At 41.5% G+C, this 20,896-nt stretch overlaps 1 protein-coding gene across 1 annotated transcript in view; it reads right to left on the reverse strand.

The window, feature by feature from the left end:
• Window positions 1-1,281: 1,281 nt before the first annotated feature.
• Window positions 1,282-20,896, reverse strand: part of Nbn (nibrin) — a 29,007-nt gene continuing 9,392 nt past the window's right edge. Inside the window, exons 6-16 of the mRNA XM_048420085.3 lie at window positions 20,631-20,748; window positions 19,715-19,908; window positions 17,903-18,000; window positions 14,989-15,118; window positions 11,857-12,129; window positions 10,356-10,797; window positions 8,561-8,635; window positions 6,160-6,312; window positions 5,433-5,546; window positions 2,263-2,312; window positions 1,282-1,449 (exon numbers count right to left, since the gene is read on the reverse strand). Of these exons, the coding sequence (XP_048276042.2) occupies window positions 1,422-1,449; window positions 2,263-2,312; window positions 5,433-5,546; window positions 6,160-6,312; window positions 8,561-8,635; window positions 10,356-10,797; window positions 11,857-12,129; window positions 14,989-15,118; window positions 17,903-18,000; window positions 19,715-19,908; window positions 20,631-20,748 (1,675 nt within the window). The 3' untranslated portion in view covers window positions 1,282-1,421. The remainder of the gene's footprint in view (window positions 1,450-2,262; window positions 2,313-5,432; window positions 5,547-6,159; window positions 6,313-8,560; window positions 8,636-10,355; window positions 10,798-11,856; window positions 12,130-14,988; window positions 15,119-17,902; window positions 18,001-19,714; window positions 19,909-20,630; window positions 20,749-20,896) is intronic.

Below are 20,896 nucleotides of genomic sequence, written 5' to 3' on the forward strand. Positions count from 1 at the left end.
AGTGAGGTTCCCTAAAAGTGTTTAAAATCCGATTGTTGGGAGGCAAATGTTTGAAATCAAAACTTGACATTCAAGATGTAAGAAAGAAGTAAAATACAAGTGAGAGCACAAAGCCTAGGAAGATGGGTGGGGTGTACGTCATAAGGTACACACAGGTTTTTACAGCAACTAAGAACTGAAAAAGCTTCAAAACCAACTCTGGAGATAAAATGAATTCTAAGAGGCTGACAAGCAGGTAGAAAGTGGGGGGAGCAGGAGGGGAGGGAGAGGGAACTGGGGTTGGAATGTAAAATGAGAAAAGATTGGTTTGTTTTTAAAAAAGAGAATTGCTGTGGTCATGGCATCTCTTCAGAGCAACAGAAACCCTAACGCACGCACGCACGCACGCACGCACGCACGCACGCACGCACGCACCTTAATTGCTTCTATGTTATAATCTAACTAAAAAAGGTAAGATTGCTAGAGAGGCAGAATTTCCATGGACCAGAAAGCTTTCAGTTTGTAGAAAGATTGGTTATACTTTCTAGAATATAATGTACAATATACAGAGTTGAGATCCACTTCTCTATATTAAAATATTTGAAAAACAATCCATTTCCTGTTATCATTTTATGTTTTAGGTAAAAGACAACCTCACTGCCTCTACTTTACAGACTTGAGTCTTTAAGAAGAAAAGACAATCACTATGCTCAGGAAACCCACCAAAACCAGGTCCGTCCCTCTCTGGTGGGACCTAACCACAGAATGAAGTTTGCACATCACCTCAGTGATATGGGAGATGTTCTCACCACTGAAGTATTTCATTTTGGTCCCATCAGTTTAGTAAAGCTTACAGGATAACAGAAAAAAGGTTCCACTGACATGTCTACCATCTTCTAATGTAACATGAAAATCAACACGGCAGAGTAATTACACATGTTAATTTCTGAAAATGTTATGCAAGGAATTTGAATTAGAATGTTTCAAAAGAAGTAAGTACCACATATAGACATAGATACAGATATGTCCCCACCCTGGGGAACCAAGTAGCTAGTAAAACAGAACTCTGTTCATCCTTGATGCAGTTTCAGAACCTTAGAAACTATGACTGTTGTAATAACTTATTAAGTAAGAAACACATTTAAATTGTAATACATATGTATGTATATGTGTATTTGTCTGTCCTATCTATCTATCTATCTATCTATCTATCTATCTATCTATCTATCTATCTATCTATCTATCTATAATGAAAGACAAGATCACAAAGACCCCAGAGACAATATTACCACACAAAAGGAATGGAGTTTGTTTGCTTTATTTAGTAAGCTGAAACCTTAAAACATCTGTAATTTCTGTGTATTACATTCATGTATCCCAGCTGGCCTGAAATAAATGTTTGCTAAGAAATGTGTTTCTACAGCTTCCTTTACAAAGTTCAATTATCTTCTTTTTACATTAGGATTATATCTGCAAAGAAAAAAAATGGGTTAAAGGTCATTTCACCTAGGAATTCCATTAAAGGGTTTCAATTTAACAATCACATGAGATTACCAATGTTGTCCTTCAAGTTGGACGATAAACAGTTTTCTTTTTGTTTATCTCTTGGTGTTGCTTAAATGAATATATGGTAAAACATCAACAAAAATCTTATGATGCATTAAAATTGGAACAATAGCATACATACAAGGAGTAAATGTGTAAAAAACAAACAAACAAAACCCAAGAGATTAAAACATCCTTTGCTTAAGCTGGAAAAAATATTACTCTGTGTCTACCTGTTATGGGACTTCATTTGTATTGGAAAGGTTTAGAATGTTTATTGGGTTTCCAGAAATGTTCAAAATATATAAATTATAATCACTCTTAACAATTCTTCTAAAATCTGCCACAAAGCAAACAAAAAACAAACAAATCCAGTTGAGGATCTCATCCACCCTTTCATTTTTATCCATTTGTCAAATTAAAACTCGAAAAATGGTCTGGATCCTTATTGGTCTGATTCAAAATCTGTTCATTTAATTCTATTGTAACAAAACCTCACATATACTTTAGGCACCTTCCTTTGCCTGGACGATACCATGCACAAGTAAAACCTGACAGGAGGAAATTCAGTGAAAATATGTTCAAATAATAAAACTGCATGAGTTCAAAACCAAACTTCTTCATACGAGGAGATTGGGCATCTCTTGAAGAACAGACGAAACAAGTATCTGACTGGCAGGAACATAACTGCAGTGTGTGTGCACTTCTCAACAGCGCGGAGAGAAAGTCAAATCTTACCTGAACAGATCGTCGGCGAGAGCCTCTTCTTTCGCTTGTTGCCTCTGCACCTGTCAGAGTTAACATGACGTGAATCATTTGCTCCAGATTTCCATAGCCAAGATGTCACTGGGCAGTTTTCCTTCTGCAGTTTCTCCCATTAGCTGACTCCTGACCCCTCTATTTCAGCTTTGTACTAAGATGACCACAGAACTGCGGCAATGGCAGAACTGTCTAGGTGATTTCTAAGACAACCAAGACAACATCGCTAGCTTACTGAGTTTGTAAACATTCCTTTTGGCAGAGAGTTCAGTGCTCAGGGGTCAAAAATGACGACGGCACACAGGTTTCATTAGAACTGGGGATTTGGGAAGCATGATGGCCCGGGAGTGAGGGTGTGTGCCAACCAGCCAGATGGCCACCCAGGATTCGTACGACAGAGAGAGAGAAGAGGCTCCAAAAACCTGTTTTCTGGCCTCCACGTGCATGCAATAGTATGGAAGCACATGCGTGTGCACGCACATGTGTACACACTCTCCACAAATAAGATCTGAGTTGAAGATTTAAAGAGAGGCCTAGTCACATGTGTTTAAATCTATCCTGTCTAACTTGCTGAGTCATAGCCACTGTCTACCCGAGAGTGCAGTAAACATGTCACCTTCAAACAAGGCAGCAGTATCAGCAAAAGGTCTCGCCCTGCTCTTCTAAATCAGGACAGATTTTTTTTTTTTTTTTTTTTTTTTTTGCCACAACCATTTTCAAGAGACTTCAGCAAACTCCTAAAGCACCTTATAGAGTTAGAATCAGGGAAAAGCTCCCAATGCAAGCTCCTTTCTCAAGTCCTGTGTGATCCTGGCACATGGTATTCAATATGCCTCCATGACTTCTGTCTACCAAAGGCAAAACAACTCTTGAGTCTGACCCTTAAAATATGCAAATCTTAAACCTGGCTTCTCCCAATCACTTTATGCCTCTTCACGGATAGTGTGCTTGTTTTGTTAATATGAACAGAGCCACAAGAAGAATCATCCCCAACATATATAATTCCTTCTGCTTTTATTCTCTCTCTGCCCAGAAAGACACCCCGATTTCTTTTCCTACATCTAGTGTTTTCAGTTTATTCAATATTTATTTAGTGCCTTCTTCACAACGAGAACCCAGCCTTAACTTCACTGATGACAGCTTGGATCTCCTTTACTGAAATAGAACACCTGTAACAAATCAGCCCATTACCTGAGGCAGAACTTCTATAATACACACCAACTTCTGGTCTTATAATTACCTATGTATGCATTCTGTGAGTGACCCTGGGCCACACGGAAGAAGAACTAATTCCTATGAGTTATCCTCTGACCTGTATTTGAGCTGAAGCACAGCACATGTGTGAGAACACAAATGCACATGCGCGCGCGCACACACACACAGGCAAAATACATGTAATAAAAATACCCCAAACAAATGTAGAATAGTGACCTGCTGGGATTTAATCTTACACAGATTTGTTTGATCCATATTGTAAAATGATAAAATGAAATTCCATCTTTTCTTTTTACATTTTCTACTACAGCAGCAGAGCATAAATAGGAAGACACAAAGCATGCATAACAAATTGTTAAAAAAAAAAAGCTTCTTATGTCATTTTCTGCAAAAAAAAAAAAAAATCTCAAAGCCTCAGGACAAAAAACACTAAATTTTTGTTTGTTTGTTTTTTCAAGACAGGGTTTCTCTGTATAATAGCTCTGGCTGTCCTGAAACTCACAGAGATCCGCCTGCCTCTGCCTTCTGAGTGCTGGGATTAAAGGTGTGCACTGCCATGACCAGCTAAAGATTATGTTTCATCTACAACATTCAAAATTCACAGAAACTTTAAGAACTGGCCTACTATAAGAATTATGATGGGTTCGCTGAATGTTGAAAAAAGAACAACAAAAAAAAATACTGATTGCAGAAGGAAAGTAGTGGGGGTAAACCCAGGGCAAGATGCCAACACGTGGTACCTTTAGGTGTGTAGTTTACCGAGTGCTCACATCGCTCTGGAGTGGCCATGGTGTGAACCTAGCATACATAAAGCCCCTCTCTTTATCTCCTACTAAAATACACGGAAGACGGAGAGAGCTGGTAGCTGCACCACCATGTTAAACTCTCCCAAGCAAGTGCAAACAATGAAGGTGGTGCGTGGGCGCGGCTCCCTTCGGCCCTCGCCTCTCACCCTCCTCAACAAAGAGCATATGGACCATGATCCACTTATGTTCCAACAGGTAATTTTCGGGCTTTGGGTTTATTATTATTTTATGTACTGTCATAAAAAGTTGTATTCATGAAACATTTTGCAGTGGGATGTCCTTCTGTACACTGTGAGTAAGTGTTGCTCTCATTGGTTGATAAATAAAGCTGCTTTGGCCTATGGCAGAGCAGGATAGAGCCAGATGTAAACAATCAGTGTTGAAGAGAGAAACAAAGAAATAACCAAAATTATTCCAAAGAAAAATTTAACTTGATAAAACGTTACTGGACATCCCAGAAGTCAAGTCCAGAGAAAGAGGACAATGACAGCGTTCAGAGAAGGGTCCGAACTGCTGGAGGGTAGCCAACCCTGCGACCAGACCACAGCCGTCCTGTTCTGGGCACGCTTTCTCACCTGCATTTCGGTGGCTTCAGGATTCCTTTCTCTTTACATTAGGATTTAGCTTATTCTATTTTGGTTCGGCTTGCTTTATTTTAATCTGTAATTCTCTTAAAATAAGTAAGGAAAAGTACAGACCAATCTTAATGTTCTGGAATGGAATAATTTCCTAAATGAATGAGCTCAAGTCACTTAAGTTTGCTGTTAAGAATTTAGTCGGCGCTAGGGAGACGGTGCTGTGGATAAAGGGATGTTGTGCACGTATGTCCACCTGAACTCAGGGCTCTAGAACCCTATACAAGCTAGGCACACACAAGCTACCTCTGCAGGAGGGGGCAGAAGACAGGCAGAGTGAGAGCTCACCAGCCAGCATGGTCAGCGAGAGACCCTATTTCTCAAATGAATAAATAGAAATAAAGACTTCTGAAACCAGTCTCTGACCTCCACACGTGCAGGCACAGGCAGGCACACCCACGCACACTCTTACACATGCATACACACCACCCACACTAAAAACAGTCGGCAGAGCTAAAGAACAAGTCGAAGGTGAGCCCTGCCCGCCACTGACCTCCATCTCGTGTCTCAGCCACTCCTCTAACTCCGTATTCTTGCGAGTGTGGTGAGCGACCAGATCTGATCCTCCAATGATGTGTGGAAGCCTCCCTGCTCCAGGAAACAAGACCTGGAAGACAAGAAGTAGTGAGGTTAGGCATATTAAAATGCCGATGTAACTATTATTTAAAAGCCTTAAAATGCAAACAGTGTCAGTCATGCACAAATATCAACAGAGCGTATATTGTAATAGTACAAACGAGACGCAGAGCTGCACCAGACCCATCTGATTCCAGCCTTTTCTAGCTATGACTGCGTGTGGATTCAGATATGCAACCAGGACTTACACACTAAGAAAAACTTCGGAGTTTTAGTTTGTAGGTTTCATTTAAAAATCGATGTAGTGTGTTATCTAGCAATCAAAGTTAACTCCTGGGAAGCAAACTATAGTTTAAACTACTATTTCTTATTCTAAGATTTTCAAACATAACCCATAATCCCAGCACTTGAGAGGCCACGCAGGAAGATTACAGAATTCAAAGCAATCCCTTTATTGAAATAGAACATCTGTAACAAATCAGCCCAAACCACCTGCGAAAGAACTTCTATAATACACACCAACTTCTGGTCTTATGTAAAACAAAACCTAGACGTTAAATACTCCTTTTATTAAATTTAGTGCCAGTGCTGTGTTTCTGACCTGAACCCTGCCCTCTGGAAACACAGTTCATGAAGACACTTACCTTCTTGAATTTCTTAAAATTCTTCAGCTGGCCACAATCACTGAGCACGGACAGATTTCGGGAAGTGGAGTTATTAACCACCAGCGACCTAAATTCCGTCAGCAGCACGTTTTTCGGAAGCAGCTCACTGCTGTCTGGAAGTTTATCACTGTTCTTAAGTGGGGAGTAAATGGTTAGAGAGGGAGAAGGAAAGGGAAAGAACTTGACATTTAGATCTACAGGAAAGGTCCAAGTACCCAAGGAAAACAGAGTTGTTCCTGGCATCTGAACTCTGCATTTGGGATCAAAACCAGAAAATGACTCGGAGCGCTCCAGCACGCACAGCGTTTCCACACAGCGGCTTGGGCAGCACTCCACAGCAAGCTTCCTCCTTTAGAGTCTCCGACATACCTCATCACTATCTGCTAGCTTCCCATGGGCACCATGAATCATGATTATGAACTATTCCACTCTACCAGTCCCCACCTACTGTATTTATATTTTCATGACATCTAGAAACCAATTCTGAACGAGCACCTGTGGTCATTAACTAATAACCTGTTCACTGATACTCTCTGCTTATGTCATTTGCTATTACTACATTGGTAATAAGTGCAGTTTGCCCTGTTAAAACCTGCCGCTTGACACTGGAATACATTCTCAACAAATGTAACGCACATTTCCAGCTTTACGTTTTTTCTTACTACTTCCTGCTTACTTTATATTTACTTTACACTATAAAAATGATGCTGAGTGAGTTCAAAATGGCTCACAAGGCAGCAGACACAACATACAACACACTCGACCAGGAACTGCTCACGAACACATGATGGCCAGTGATGGTTCAGGAGGCTTAGCAAGAGGCCAGAGCCTTGAAAATGAGGAGCGTGGTGGGCAGCCATCAGGGAGCATGGCCAACTCAGAGCAGTCAGTGAAGAAGCTCTTACAACTACAAGGAAAACTGTTGAAGAATCATTAGGGGCCATTCAATAATTGCTCAGCGTCTGCAGCAAACTGGAAAGGTGAAAAAGCCGCACACGTGGGTGCCCAGAAACTGAGCAGTATAATAATGTGTCAGCTCAAATAGCATCCTCTTCATCTACAGAGCAAGCCACTTCTCAACCAACACTGTGATATGCAACACAAAGTGTGCTGTATACAACAACAGTGATGGCTACCTCACTGGATGGACTGACAGTCTCCAAACGTGCATCTGAAAACGGTCGCAGTCACTGGTTGCTGGCTGCTGGCCTGACCCAGGACAGCTTTTTAATTCCTAGTGAGACCACTGCGTCCGAGAGGCGTGTACGGCAAACTGATGGGATGCACCCAACGCTGCAACGGCCACAGTTACCAGACAGACAGAAAGGTCTCAATTTTCCACCACCCCATCTACCTGCACATCTGTCAACACCCCAGAGCGGAGGATGCTGAGCTGTGAGGTTCTGCCTTATCCACCATGTCCTACCTACCAACTGACTACTACGTCATCAGGAATCTCACTGACTTTTTACAGGGCAACAGTACCATGAGCAGAAAATGCTTTCAAGAGCTCCTTAAATCTGGAAACATGGGCTTTTATGGTATAGAAATAAACTTATTTCTCACTGGCAAAAATGTACTGACTCTCATAGTTCCTATTAATAGTTTTGACTATAATGACTTAAAATGCACAGCCTGGATCTGCAATTCCTTTTACTTCTAATCCAATCCAATCGAACATCAAGGCACATCGAGGTTTTTTTTTTTTTTTTTCCCTCGAGAAAGGGTCTCACTAACCTGGCTAATCTGAAACTTGCTATACAGACCAGGCTTGCTTAGAATTCAGAGTTCATCTCTGCCTTAGTAGTGCTCGGATTAAAAGCAAAGGCCACACCTAGCTATTTTCCAATTATGAACTACATAATGTATATGTAAGGTATGTGCACTCAAAAAGAACAAAAAGGTTCACCTGATAACAACAGAATGCAATCTGAACCTTAAGTAAACCTGGCCTGATTCTTTTGTAATTTACAGGTATCATAGATCCATTACCGTATTTGATATAAACAGTTCTGCTAGAAAAGCTTCATCTTATGCACAAATGACTTTCTTAAAAAATGATTTAAAAAATCCTTAAAAAAATGATTAATCTAAAAGACTGCGGATCTGTGTGGTTCAGAGAAAAGAGTTAGACCTAAGGTTCTCTACACTAATCTAAAAGACTGCGGATCTGTGTGGTCCAGAGAAAAGAGTTAGACCTAAGGTTCTCTACACTCCTGTCTCATGACCATAACATAATCTATTTCCAGAAAGGGGAAAATCACAAAATGAACCAGAATTATACAAGGAAATATTAAACAAGGATGCATCTGACAGAAATTTGCATGAGAATAATCTTTTATGTCTAACGTTTCTAAGAAAAAAATAAGAATCTCCTTACGGCTGTTTCGTCTTTTGTCGACCACAGTAATTCCTTCTTGACTTCAACTTTCTTTTCTGGTTCATCATCTTCTTGCTAAAAGTAAAAAATACTGTTTATAGATCATGTTTTTAAAAACCTTAAAAACAATTATTCTGTGCCCTTGGAAGCACATAAATTACACACTTAGAGACCAGCCAACACAGTATGGACACAACGAAAGCTATAAAATCATGGCCAGAAAACTGCATGAACAGTTGATCTGTATCGCAAAAAGAAAAGGTTTTATCAAGAAGATACTATTTCTGAGATGGCAGATTATCAATAAATTGTTGGTCCACCTTCCTCTATAAGCATTTACAAAGATAAACTCTCAAAATCGTGTAAGAAAATCAAATGAAAACTAATCTCATACTGAGTCAGGTTGGTTAGCGACACCGTGATTCCTAAGTGTGATGCTGTATCTTATCTTATCAAGCTGTCCAAGCACAGGAAAATCAGCTGAGGGCACACGCATGCTCTCTATACTACTTCTCTCACATAAAGAGAATCAGCAATTATCGTAAAATAAAAAGGGTTGGTTTGTTTGTTTTGAGTCAGGATCTTATTGTATAGGCCTGGCTGGCTAGGAACCTGGTCTCAAACTCACAGATATCTGTCTACCTCTGACTCCTGAGTGCTAGAAAAATAAAATGTTCCTTAATGATGTACAAACAAAAACTTCTCTGCAAGGATTCTTACTAAAAACAAGTTAGCACCTGAATATAGTGGCTGCCTACTCTCTTAACTCCCACACTTGTTTTTCCATTGATAATGTCATTCTTAGGTCGAAGGGAACCAATACCATCCTCCACCCTGCCTGAGGCAGAGACATCTCAAGATGGAACTGTTGGCTCAGGCTGGACTGTATCACAGGCAGCATTCCTCAGGGGCCTGAGAAGCGGATTTCTCTCTGCCAGGAAAAGCCATTTACTTCTCATATCTCTTCCTACTGGAGTAGGACAAACGGGCAGCTGGCTACACATCAAAGCCCCGTGCTCACCTTCAGGCTGCTCTGGTCCCTACTAAATTGTACCTTTTATGCGTACCAAAGCCCCCACACTAGTGTCCTGGCTTTTCACAACCCCCCTTCTTCCCTAAACTCCCAGACTATTACAGTTTTCAGACTTATCTCCCCCCAATTTCTCTCTGTTTCAGAGAGCTAGTCCCGTGTGCTAGGCTCCTCTCTGTCCCAGGGAGAGACTCATGGCTGCTTTGGACTCCCACAAACGCCTTTGGCTATTCTCTCTCTCAAAGATACAAGGATCTTTTCCCATCTACAGAGTAGTCAGGCCGTCGATGATCTCACTGCACCCTTGCTTATTTCGGCCTGTCCTAAGATTTAAAACAGTAGAGTAAGAACAAAAGAACTATGCTATAGAACCATGTAGTACAGGAAAATAATATTGTCTAATACTGTTATCATAAACCCTTAAATATTAAATGAAAGGCTTTGGCTGTTTTACAAAATACTAGTGGTGTCCACGGGTATACGGTGCTCAATTCTTGTCTGCTCCTGTCTGGATTCCAAAGACGTGAGTGACAGGAGCCATGAACGAGTGTGTAACAACAGTAGATATTGAGGATGTGCAGGAAAGGCAGAGAGCACAGACTTCTGTGACTCAAACTAGAACTACTTTTCTGTAGCTCTGCACACACTGTGGGCAGTGGATCAATGAGGAACAGAATTGAAGGGAAAGAAGCAAAGGCTATGCATCAAATCTGAGACCAGCCTGGGTACAACAGATCCTGACTCATAAAACAAACTGTTACTTACACTCACTCTGCTGCTTCCTGGCACCGTGTCACCACTAAGGTGACTACCCCTTCCTACATCCATCCTTGGCTTTTTTCTGACACCGATGTCTGCCTCTTGTTTCTCAACTTTCACTTGAACTTCCAGCCCCAGCTCCGCAGGCTTGAGTAGCTCTTCCAATACTTCCTCTTCTATGGCCGAATCAACTTCTTTCCTTTTGTTTGGTCTAAGATACTCTGTGGAAAATGATTTAGTGGCAGGACTCGTCCCATTGGGTTTCACGTCTCTGTCACCCACAAGTGAGCTCCCTGCTTCCTTGTCCACAAGCTCACTCTGAGAAGGATGCTCCTTGCTTTTCCACAGTGAGGGTGCAGCAGGTTGCGTTTGTTCTAAAAGAGAACAAGACAGTTCCATTCTTGACGATTTGGATGAAGACATTTCTGGATTTTCTTCATCCCTTTCCCTTAGGTTTGAAAAGAAAGCAAAATCAGAGACAAGAATTTTGTTTAATTTCTCAGTCCTTGCTACTCACTCCTGACTACCAACAGTATTACTGGAAATCAAATCTTTAGAACGCTATGTGCGTCATGATTTCTACTCTGCTGAAAGGACTGATGCAGCCTATGGTTAGAGCGTATGGAGAGCCCTGTCCTCTGCTAATGTATCATCAGAGATAAATCAGTGTGAAGGAAAAGAGAACTACACAGACACACCCAGGACCCACTGGGCAGAAGGCAGCAGCTTATTTAGCAGTGTAGGAAATTCATAGGCAATTAAAATTATACCTGGGACTGTAATCTGATGGGCTAATGAGAGCTGGTATCAAAAAATTAAGCCAAACAGGCTAAATCTAGAAGCTACCACCAACTGAATACTGTAAACACGTGTGCCAGGTCAGAAGCACTAAATGCTTCTGTTTATGCGATTGTACCACAGCCCAGAGGACTCGCATTGGGTCCTTGGCTGACTAGGTTGCCAAAGACCTGAGTGCAGAGCTGGCTGCAAATGGATGGTAGGGGAGATACAGATCTGAGGAGGCACGGAGGGAGTAACTGACGATTATAATCCACTCTTTTTACCTTGCAAGATAGGTTATTAAAGAGAGAGAGAGAGAGAGATCTAAAGATGCAAGCACCCAGAAACAAAAGCTAAAGTAGGAGGACATGAAGAAAAACGAAGTGCAGTCTGTATAATGGGCCTAGTGGCTCAGAAATAAAACCACGGGGCCAGCGAGGGAGCTCAGCCTAGGGCCCCAACCCTGACAGTCTGCAGCTGGTTCAAGGGATCCACACGGTGCAAAGAAAACTGATTCCTACATGTTATCTTCTGAACTTTCTCTTCCTCTCTCTCTCTCTCTTCCTCTCTCTCTCTCCCTCTCTCTCTCACACACACACACACAGAATATAATCTTTAATACAGAAAGACGAGCTTTCCACAGAAACAGCTAAAGAAAACACCACTGTACATTATCTATCTGAACACTTCTTTCACAGACACAGTTGGGGAATTATTGACAACATACCTTTTTTTGGTGCATGGCTGGAAGTAGTTTTTGATGGAGTTCTGCTGCAGCTGAGAAGTCCAATCTTTGCTTTTATTAGCAGCAGGGACTTTCACTGGTGAAAGCTGATAGTTTGGGTTCTTTTCCCTAACCAGGGAATTTGGTGCCACATGATTAGTGCTGGAGCTGGATTGGGGGGCCTCCTTCATACTACAAGTTCCCTGTGAAAGTGGTCTAACATTCTGTTCCACTCCACGGATCTTTACTTCTTTTGGTTTTTCACTCAAAGACATGCTACGGGAAAAGGAAGGAAAGAGAACAATTAGCAGCATTTTCTGAGAAACACAACTTCAGAAGATTAGACACTAATTCAACTGTGTCTTCCCAGTCCAAGAATGGGAAGACCGACCTAAGGTCTCAAGGACAACATTGCATTCTCCCTGCGGTAGCATACTTCTTCAGACACACTCCTAGAAATAACTGCCAAGCACACTCACAGCCTTAACCAAGTATCCTACTGGAGACTAAACTAGGCGCTAGCCTATTGCATTTAAACACTATAAAATTGTTTTCATGTAAGACTGTTATAATGAAATACAGAAAGTCAGGAAAACTCCTATTATTCCAGTATCACACATACCGGTACATTTAAATTGCTGTACAGACTGCAGAGTCTCTCTAACCAGATGGTGGTCTCTGCTATACAACTCCAGACTACTACTAGGAAAATATTTTAAAGACATGCATTGTCTTGTAAAATATGATTGAACAGACTGAAAAACAAATAAAGCTGTCTTTCAAGCAACTACTAAAAATTAACTGTTTCTTTTACAAGTTCTGCCCAATTAATATAATAGTAAAGTTAAAAAAAACTAACATAGTGTTATTAAATATCTCAATAGGGAACATGCTTTTGTGTAATATTGGAAACAAGACTTTGAAAACTTTCACAGAATACAAATTGGTAGCCTTTTCTGGGAAACAACAAAATAAAAAGAAACAGAGTTCTTCTAACAAGAGAAACCACTGAAAAACTACACGTAGGGATGAACACGAACTACTTGGATATCCAGGCCAACCTAATATAGCACCTCCCAAATTATCTAACAGGGCAACCCATCTTGTGTTCCTGCTGAAGCCATTCAGGTTGAACTAGAATTTGATCTTCCTGATAAAGAAATGTGGCAAATTCCTCAACTCCTCAATTCTAGGATCCAAGGCCAAGATGTCCTAGCTTTCTTATCTTAGTTTGTTAAACTGCTTAATGGTGCAAACCTCCTCCTGTAGCTGCTGAGTGAGACACCAGAATGTGGTTTTTGCCTTTAAAAGCCCCTTGGTGTAAATGCTCAGGGCCACACTTGGGTGGGAATACTTAATACTTTACAGCTGCCTGGAAAAACGGCTTTCAATTGGCTCTAAGTTTGGTCTGACTGGTGATCTCTGGTGGGCTCCCTGTAACAGTTATACAGACTATATGCATATTTATAATACTGTCCCCATATTCATAAGGGTGCATTCTAAGACCATCGAGACCCGAGGCCTGAAACTAAAGACAGTGCTGAATCCTATAAATACGTTTTGTATGTATTTATACCATTACTCTAGGCATTAGGCACAAATTAGAGACTAACAGTAGGAACTAACGAAGCAGAGTAATTATGGAGGCTGGAGAGATGGCTCAGTACTTAAGAAAGCACTGGCTGCTCTTCCAGAGGACCCAGGTTCAATTGCCAGCAACCATATGGGAGCTCACAACTGTCTACAATTACAATTCCAGTGATCTGACACACTCTCAGACATAATGTAGGCAAAACTGTCAATGCACATAAAAATAAACTTTAAAAAAGAAAAAATATAAAGAATTAAAAAAGATAGAACACTACATACTACAATAAAGTTCCATGAATGTGGTGTCTCCAAAGAGTCTGACTGCACTGTACCCACCCTTCTTATGAGACAACACAAAATAACCACCACGTGGATACGATGAGGAGTGTGATATGGTTTGGGCACTGTGATACAGCATCAGACTGCAATGTGAGAATTCCATGAACGTACGCACTGAAACACTAAGACACTTAATCCAGTAACTACGGCAGCTAGTACGGGCAAACCGTGTGTAGCACACACAGTGCGGACCCGCTGCACAAACGAATAATGTGTATCTAAGTAAGATAACTTGGTACCAGTTCTCGACCTGGGTGTCAGGTGACCCTTTCACATGGGTCACCTAAGACCATCAGAACACAAGTATTTACACTACAATTCACAACAGTAGAAAATTACAGTTATGAAGTAGCAGGAAAATAATTTTCTGGTTGGCGGTCACCACACGTGAGGAACTGTATCAAAGAGTCACAGGGTTAGGAAGGCTGAGAGCAACTAATTTAAGAGACTTCATCACGCTATTCAGAAGCATGAGCTAAACTTAGGAATTTCTAATTCCAGTGATTTTTCAGTCGATGGTTTACTATGGGTAATTAGAAGTACATGTAAGGAGGGGCTACTATAGTTCAAATTAATTTCAAAGTCACAAATTCGTTCTCTTTTTCAAACACATTTGAAGGAATAATAAAAATTACCCTAAGGAAAGAAAAGTACAGTCAGCAGATTCAATTGGATCGGCCTCAGCACGCCACTCAGTCACAGGCCGTCTACAGCGACTGCGATTCTGCATCAGTGGAGTTACGTAATTACAACAGACCGACAGCTCACAGCTCCGTAAGATTTCCTTGCTGAAAGAACTACAGACAACCAAGTGCTAACGATCGGATGTCTCAGGGTGTTAAAGCGATTGAGCATTGAGTTATCCTTTGGATCATGTTAATAAAAATCTTTTGTTACTTTTTCTCCTCATCTGTAATGGGTATAAAGCTATGGAAAAATAAACTGGAACGCCCTCCCACACTCCTCTGTGGTTTCTGTCTTATTATTTTTCACGAGTCTTCATAGTCTTTATTAATGTTTCTAAATTCTCACACCCCTACTCTGGCAAGAGGTATTTTTGTTAAGGCTGGTCAACTAGTTTTCTCTCGCATTCCCTTTTCCCAAGCTTTATCTCTAAAATGATGACTTGAGAGGGAGCAACTTCTTCTTGGATACGCTATTAATTGGTACAAAAACGACAGTAACATGATGAGAAGGGTACTTTACCATGTATCTGCTTGCTCTGACTCTGTGTCAGTTACATATGCGGTCATATTCACCGGAGCACTCGGCGTTATTTTTCCATTGACTGACAAGCCTTGGGAAAGGCTTGGTCCCGGAGCAGTTGTTTTCAATTCTGTACATCATGCAAGTGGAAAGAAAAAAAACAGTCACAATCATTCCATGTAACATGGAAACAATTATAAAACCCCAAGCTGTCTTAGGGGCAAAATAAACTGCTCACTGGACAACAAGAGTGGAAGAGAGAAGTCAGCCGGACTATGACTGCTGCCGTCACCTTGACCGGCTCACACACTCACTTCCTCACGCCTCGTGGGTAACACGATGGCAGGTATGTATACAACTACTGATAAATGCTTAGTAATTGCAAATCAATTCATGAACATGAAGAGAAAAAGACAACGGGAAGGAAGAGACTCTCCAGCTCTACTGGCACGAATCCATTTACACCAGAGCCAAGGCTACCCTGAGACTGTGCAGACTGTCACTACCGTCCATGGCCTGGTTTCTGTATGAAATCACACCCTAGAGAAGGTCCTGCTCTGCCCGTCAAAAGCCAAATGCAGGACCAGTTTGGCCCCGACTGTTGTAAAATCTCCAGTTTTCTCAGCTTTGCCATCTGCTCCTCTCCCTTGGAGACAGGGTCTCATAAGGCCCATGCTCCTCTCATAAGGCCCTGAACTCCTCCTGCCTCTGCCTGGGAAAGCTGCAATTTCAGACTTGAACACCTTACTTGGTGGCTTCTTAAACCTTACGATGAGCATTAATTTTAGTAATTTCAGAGTTATAAAAGAGCTGGGCCATCAGTTCAGGTTCCTCACACGCCCAGGATCGCTTACTGTCAGCCTCTTCTATTCACGTAACACAGGGACTCAACCCGTGGGTCATGACCCCTCTGGGAGTAGAGTGGCCCTTTCACGGGGACCACATATCAGATGTTTACATTATGATTCATAACAGCAGTAAAATCACAGCTATGAGGTAGCAATGAAAATAATTTTATGGTTGGGGTCACCATACATGGACAGCTGCTGAAATGAATGAACCAACACTAATAATACTTAACACCATTCCTAATAAAGCTTCTGGATTATGTCTAATGTTTATTTACTCTCCCTTTTCTACTACAGGACACCTGCTCTGTTTACCTGCCGGCTTTAACAGTGTCTGTATTTACTCACTGTTGAGGGCGGAGCCCGGTACCTTATACCTGCTAGGAAGCACCCGACCTCTGAGCTACAGTACCAGCTCTACCTTCTGCCTTTCAATACAAAGAGTCAATGACCGCTAAGGCCTTTTCACACATAAACTGCAGACGAAAAGTCTTGTTGGCTCACACTGCCAAGATAACCTTGTAAACTAGTAACCTAAGCTTTTTAAAACAGGCGTTAGGTGTTTTGTAGAGGCGTCAGGAAGTGGGAAGAGCTGAAGGAGAGCGGCTGCGGCTAGATTGTCCAGGAGTCAGACTGAGTTTAGATGAGGCTTCTGTTCACAGTGAGAGGTAGGTGAGGATTCAGAAAAACCAGAGTGGTGATGGATGCTATTCGGGCAGTGAGGCAGGAGCCACCAGGAACCACCACAGACCCCCAGAGGTCTGTGCAGATGTAAACAGGGCTGTGGCTGCAGACAGGAAGGAGGAGGGTGAGTTTCTGATCTGAGAAGTGAGACGTGGGATGAAAATGAGGTTGACGGAAGCTTGCAGGCCAAGCGTCTCCTCATACACAGTTCTAGACCAGCTCTTCTCCAGACACTCACACCCAGTGGCTCGAGGTCTGTATAGAAATGCAAGTTTACAACCAAACAAAGCACCCAGCTGCCTCGGCCACTTCCCAGAACACTGTGAGCTAAGGAAGTTGACTTTACAGAAGAAACTACTTCTATAGTGTATATATAGTTGAGAATCTGTGCTCTGAAAAGAAACAAAAGACTAGGAGCTAGGATAGGAGAGGCTACTGACTTAGATGCAGCTCTGTTTCCATGTTTATTGTTCAGGGCTTCGATTATTGACAAGTTTGGTCCCCGCCCTCATAACAGCAACAAAACAAACAGCATGTGCTATTTCTAAAATGTTGGACAGAGTTTTTTAAATCTTATTTTTTATTTTATGGGCATTGGTGTTTGACTTGTATGTGTGTGTATATGAGGGTGCTGGATCCCTGGAACTGGAGTTATAGACAGTTGTGAGCTGCCATGTGGGTGCTAGGAATTGAACCTGGGTCCTCTGGAAGAGCAGCCAGTGTTCTTTACAGCTGAGCATCATTCCAGCTCCCACCATTCTAAGCGTGAGGAAGGGACAGCCTCTCCATAAACGTAGTGATATTTAGCATCTACGCTAGTTTTCTTGTTAACAGGATGAAGAGTAGTCTCTAGGTTCTAATCTAAGGATAAACTCCAGGAATTTTAGTCACAAACTTTGGGAAAATATTATTCATAACACAACTTCAGCAGCAGAAATCATGTGACATATTTAAAACTTCCCAAGCACTTCAAACTCTGTGTTTTGGAAGCAAACCTACTTCCCTGACACGTCAGAAACAAGCAGTGCAGGAGAAAACCACCCAGCAGCGACCTAAGAGTCGGTCGGCGCGGACTGGACTGTGTGGTGCGAACTCGTACATCAGCGCCTGTTCAGTTTCTGAACTGTGTGTGCACTGTGCGTGTTCACTGTTCAAATCCAGATCGTGCTCACGTTACTCACTAATGAATCAGCAACTGTAGCAGCACCCAGTATTATGGCAGAACTATGTATTAACTGAGTAAATGAACGAATGCATAAATAGGTGAGTTTTGAAAGAAGGAATGGTTACACCTCACAAGTATAATAGTAAAGTACATATATAAACAAATAAATACATACATTCATAGATTTTCTAAACAATCAATAAAATGCCTTATTTACCTGTACAAGGCTGGCCCTGAGGATTACAGTAATTTTCTGTAGTCATAAAAATAACAGCCAATCCAATTTCTGCTTCAGGAATAGGCCTAAGACCATGTCTATGAGAAGAAAATAGTTTAAATATAGTAATATACTAAAACTAACAACTTTCATTAATAGAATATCAAGCTTGACAAATCTATTTTTCTCCCCAAAGAGATGCTAAAATTCTACAATATGGAGAGACTTGAAAAGTAGAAAGTATTTTTAAATTCCTCACTAGGGCAGTACTGTGGACAATCCCTCACCCTCCAGCAACTCAGCCATCTCTGCAGGAACTGTGAGGACAGAGTCTGGCTGTGCTGCACTGACCAGCCTCACTCAGCGACTCCAGTCATCCTCCCTCCCACTGAGAGTCCTGGGCTGGCACAGACTACTTCACGCAGGAGTCTTATGGGGACTCTATCTGCTACATTCTGCAGTATGAATGATTTTATGAAACAGAATACTTAGTATAATTTTAAAAAATGTTATATAGACACTGTAGCTTAAGTCTTAAGCTACAAAGCACCTTTTAAAACTCAATGGACAGTTGTTTCAAATTTGTGGTAGTTTGAATTATGTGACATGTTTTATGTTTTCTGAATTTAGAGTTCTACTGCATGTATGATTATAACAATATTGCAGTAAAAATAAGATTTTAGGGCCCCAAGAGATGTATCAGCAATTAAGACTGTCCTTCCCTCTGCTCTCTCCATGCAATTAGTGCAGGATTAGCTACGACTGCTGGAGGAAGCTACTCAGTCAGAGGCCAGCCTGCTCTACACAGTGAGTTCTGGGGCAGCCAGAGCCACACCACGAGACCTCATTTCCCTCACCCACCCCCACTCCCCCTAAGAGAAAGGAAAAAAAAGTCAGCTATGATGGTATTTTTGACTGGCTCAATCAGGCTCTTGAATTTGGCAGCAGTTTGGCTCTGAGGAGAGTCCTGCTCATGGGGATGGAGAGGAGCCCATCCGGCAGAGTGTCTAGTGATAACAAACAAAACCCTATGTATGCCTGATCCTTAGCATGAGGTCAGCATGCTGGGTTAGATTTATAATATAATTCCGGGGGTAGAGACAAGAAGATCAGAAATACAAAGTCCTCCTTGATTACACATCAAGTTTGAGTCAAGCTCTGTCTCCAAACATCAACAAGCAAACAAATCCAAAACAAAATAAAACAACAACAACAACAAAATCAGCTGACATTTCCCCTACTAGTCCATATAAGTATATGTATACTTTCCCATAAACACACATATATATGGAATTACATATATGTGATATGCAAAGTACAAGTAATTATGAAGGAAAGCTTCTAAATTCTATGTACTTTTAGAAAGTATTTTACCTTTCGGGTTTTAATCAGCTTCTATACACTGTGCATAAAAACTACTCATTCATTAAGTTTAAGAAATTGCTGAACATGGTAGCATACACCTTTAATCCCAGCACTCGGGAGGCTGAGGCAGATGGATCTCTGTGAGTTCAAAACCAGCTTGGTCTACATAGTGAGTTCTAAGATAGCCAGAGCTACATAGTGAGAACCTGTCTCAAAATAAAACAAAATGCAAGAAAAATAAAAGAAGAAAGAAAGAAAAAAGGAAAAAAAAGAAGTAAATTCTATAAATTTTATTCAAGGAGTAAACGGCAGAAAATACCTACATAAGATTATAAAGATATTCCACCCTCTAGGCCCCCAAATGATACACCTTGTAGACACAGTTACATTAGCTGGACTGCACATAAATGTACCTGCATTCCTAACCAGTGAGGAATGATGACGTACCTTTGAAGCACATCCATTACCGAATGAACCCATTTTTTCTGGGAGTCAGGAATTATGATCTGTGTATTTGTTATTCCGATGTCGACAACACAAGTCCCAGGAGCCGAAAAGAAACTATCTTCCTCTTTATTTTCTTCTGCCATCAGCCTGGCTTCCCCGCCTCCAAAAACAACTGCTGAGCTTAATTTCTTATGCTGGAAAAAGAAGCATTGAACCAAGCCAAGCATCAGCTGCAGTGAGGCTTCGGACAACACGCTCACTAGGTACAAACTGGACTTGGGAATTCAAAGACAGGAATTCATCCTACTTCCCAGAGGCAATCTGAGCTTCCACCCTGGAAAGCCCGGCTCAGCAGCCCGTCTGTAGCCCACACCTCACGCAGCTCACCGAGGGCTGGCTCACCTGCATCATAAACTCCTGAAATCCACTTTTTGGAACACAAAAGACATTGCACACATGTTCTCTTAGCTAAACCAGCAAGGACTTACACGTTTTCTGTCCTTCCCACTATGGCACTCACGCAAACTACACGGGCCAATTAGGCAGTGTTTGGAGACACCCAAATCAGATACACGCACAAGCAGGTCACGGTACACACGCAGCTCTTTGTCTTACTCACACATCTACATAAAACCACCAAAAAAAGCCCTAATAGCTGCCAATAAAAACACTAATGTGGCGGCTGGACCGACGCCAGAGTGACTCACTGGATGCTCTTGCGGAGGACCTGGGTTCAGTTTACAGTACCCATACGATGGTAACTATAACTGTCTAACTCTAGTCTCAGGGCATGACAGCCTCGTCTGACCTCCAAGGGTACAAGGCATGCACGAGATACACATGCAGACAAAATACACATACACAAAAAATGAATACACTTAAAAAAAAAACTAATGTATCCAAGCTTTAAAATTACCTGTTTGGCATTTAAAAATACAAATGTCTTCCCTTTGAAGATTTGTTTTCTTTCCTGTCGTCCTGACAGATCAACACTTTTACTTCCGATAGCTGGTTCATCAATGGGTGGGTAAAAACTGTAAGGATAATTAAAATATACTCTAATTATATGCTTTTCTATGTTTACTATTAAATTTGTGAATCAGGTGACGACCTGGTACCAAAAAGGTTTAATTTCACTATGACTTGAGCCAGGCACAACGATCGGTGTCTGTATCCCCAGGA

The sequence above is a fragment of the Myodes glareolus genome, chromosome 16 (genome assembly GCF_982192425.1).
Source record: "Myodes glareolus chromosome 16, mMyoGla1.1, whole genome shotgun sequence".
Lineage (NCBI taxonomy): Eukaryota > Metazoa > Chordata > Mammalia > Rodentia > Cricetidae > Myodes > Myodes glareolus.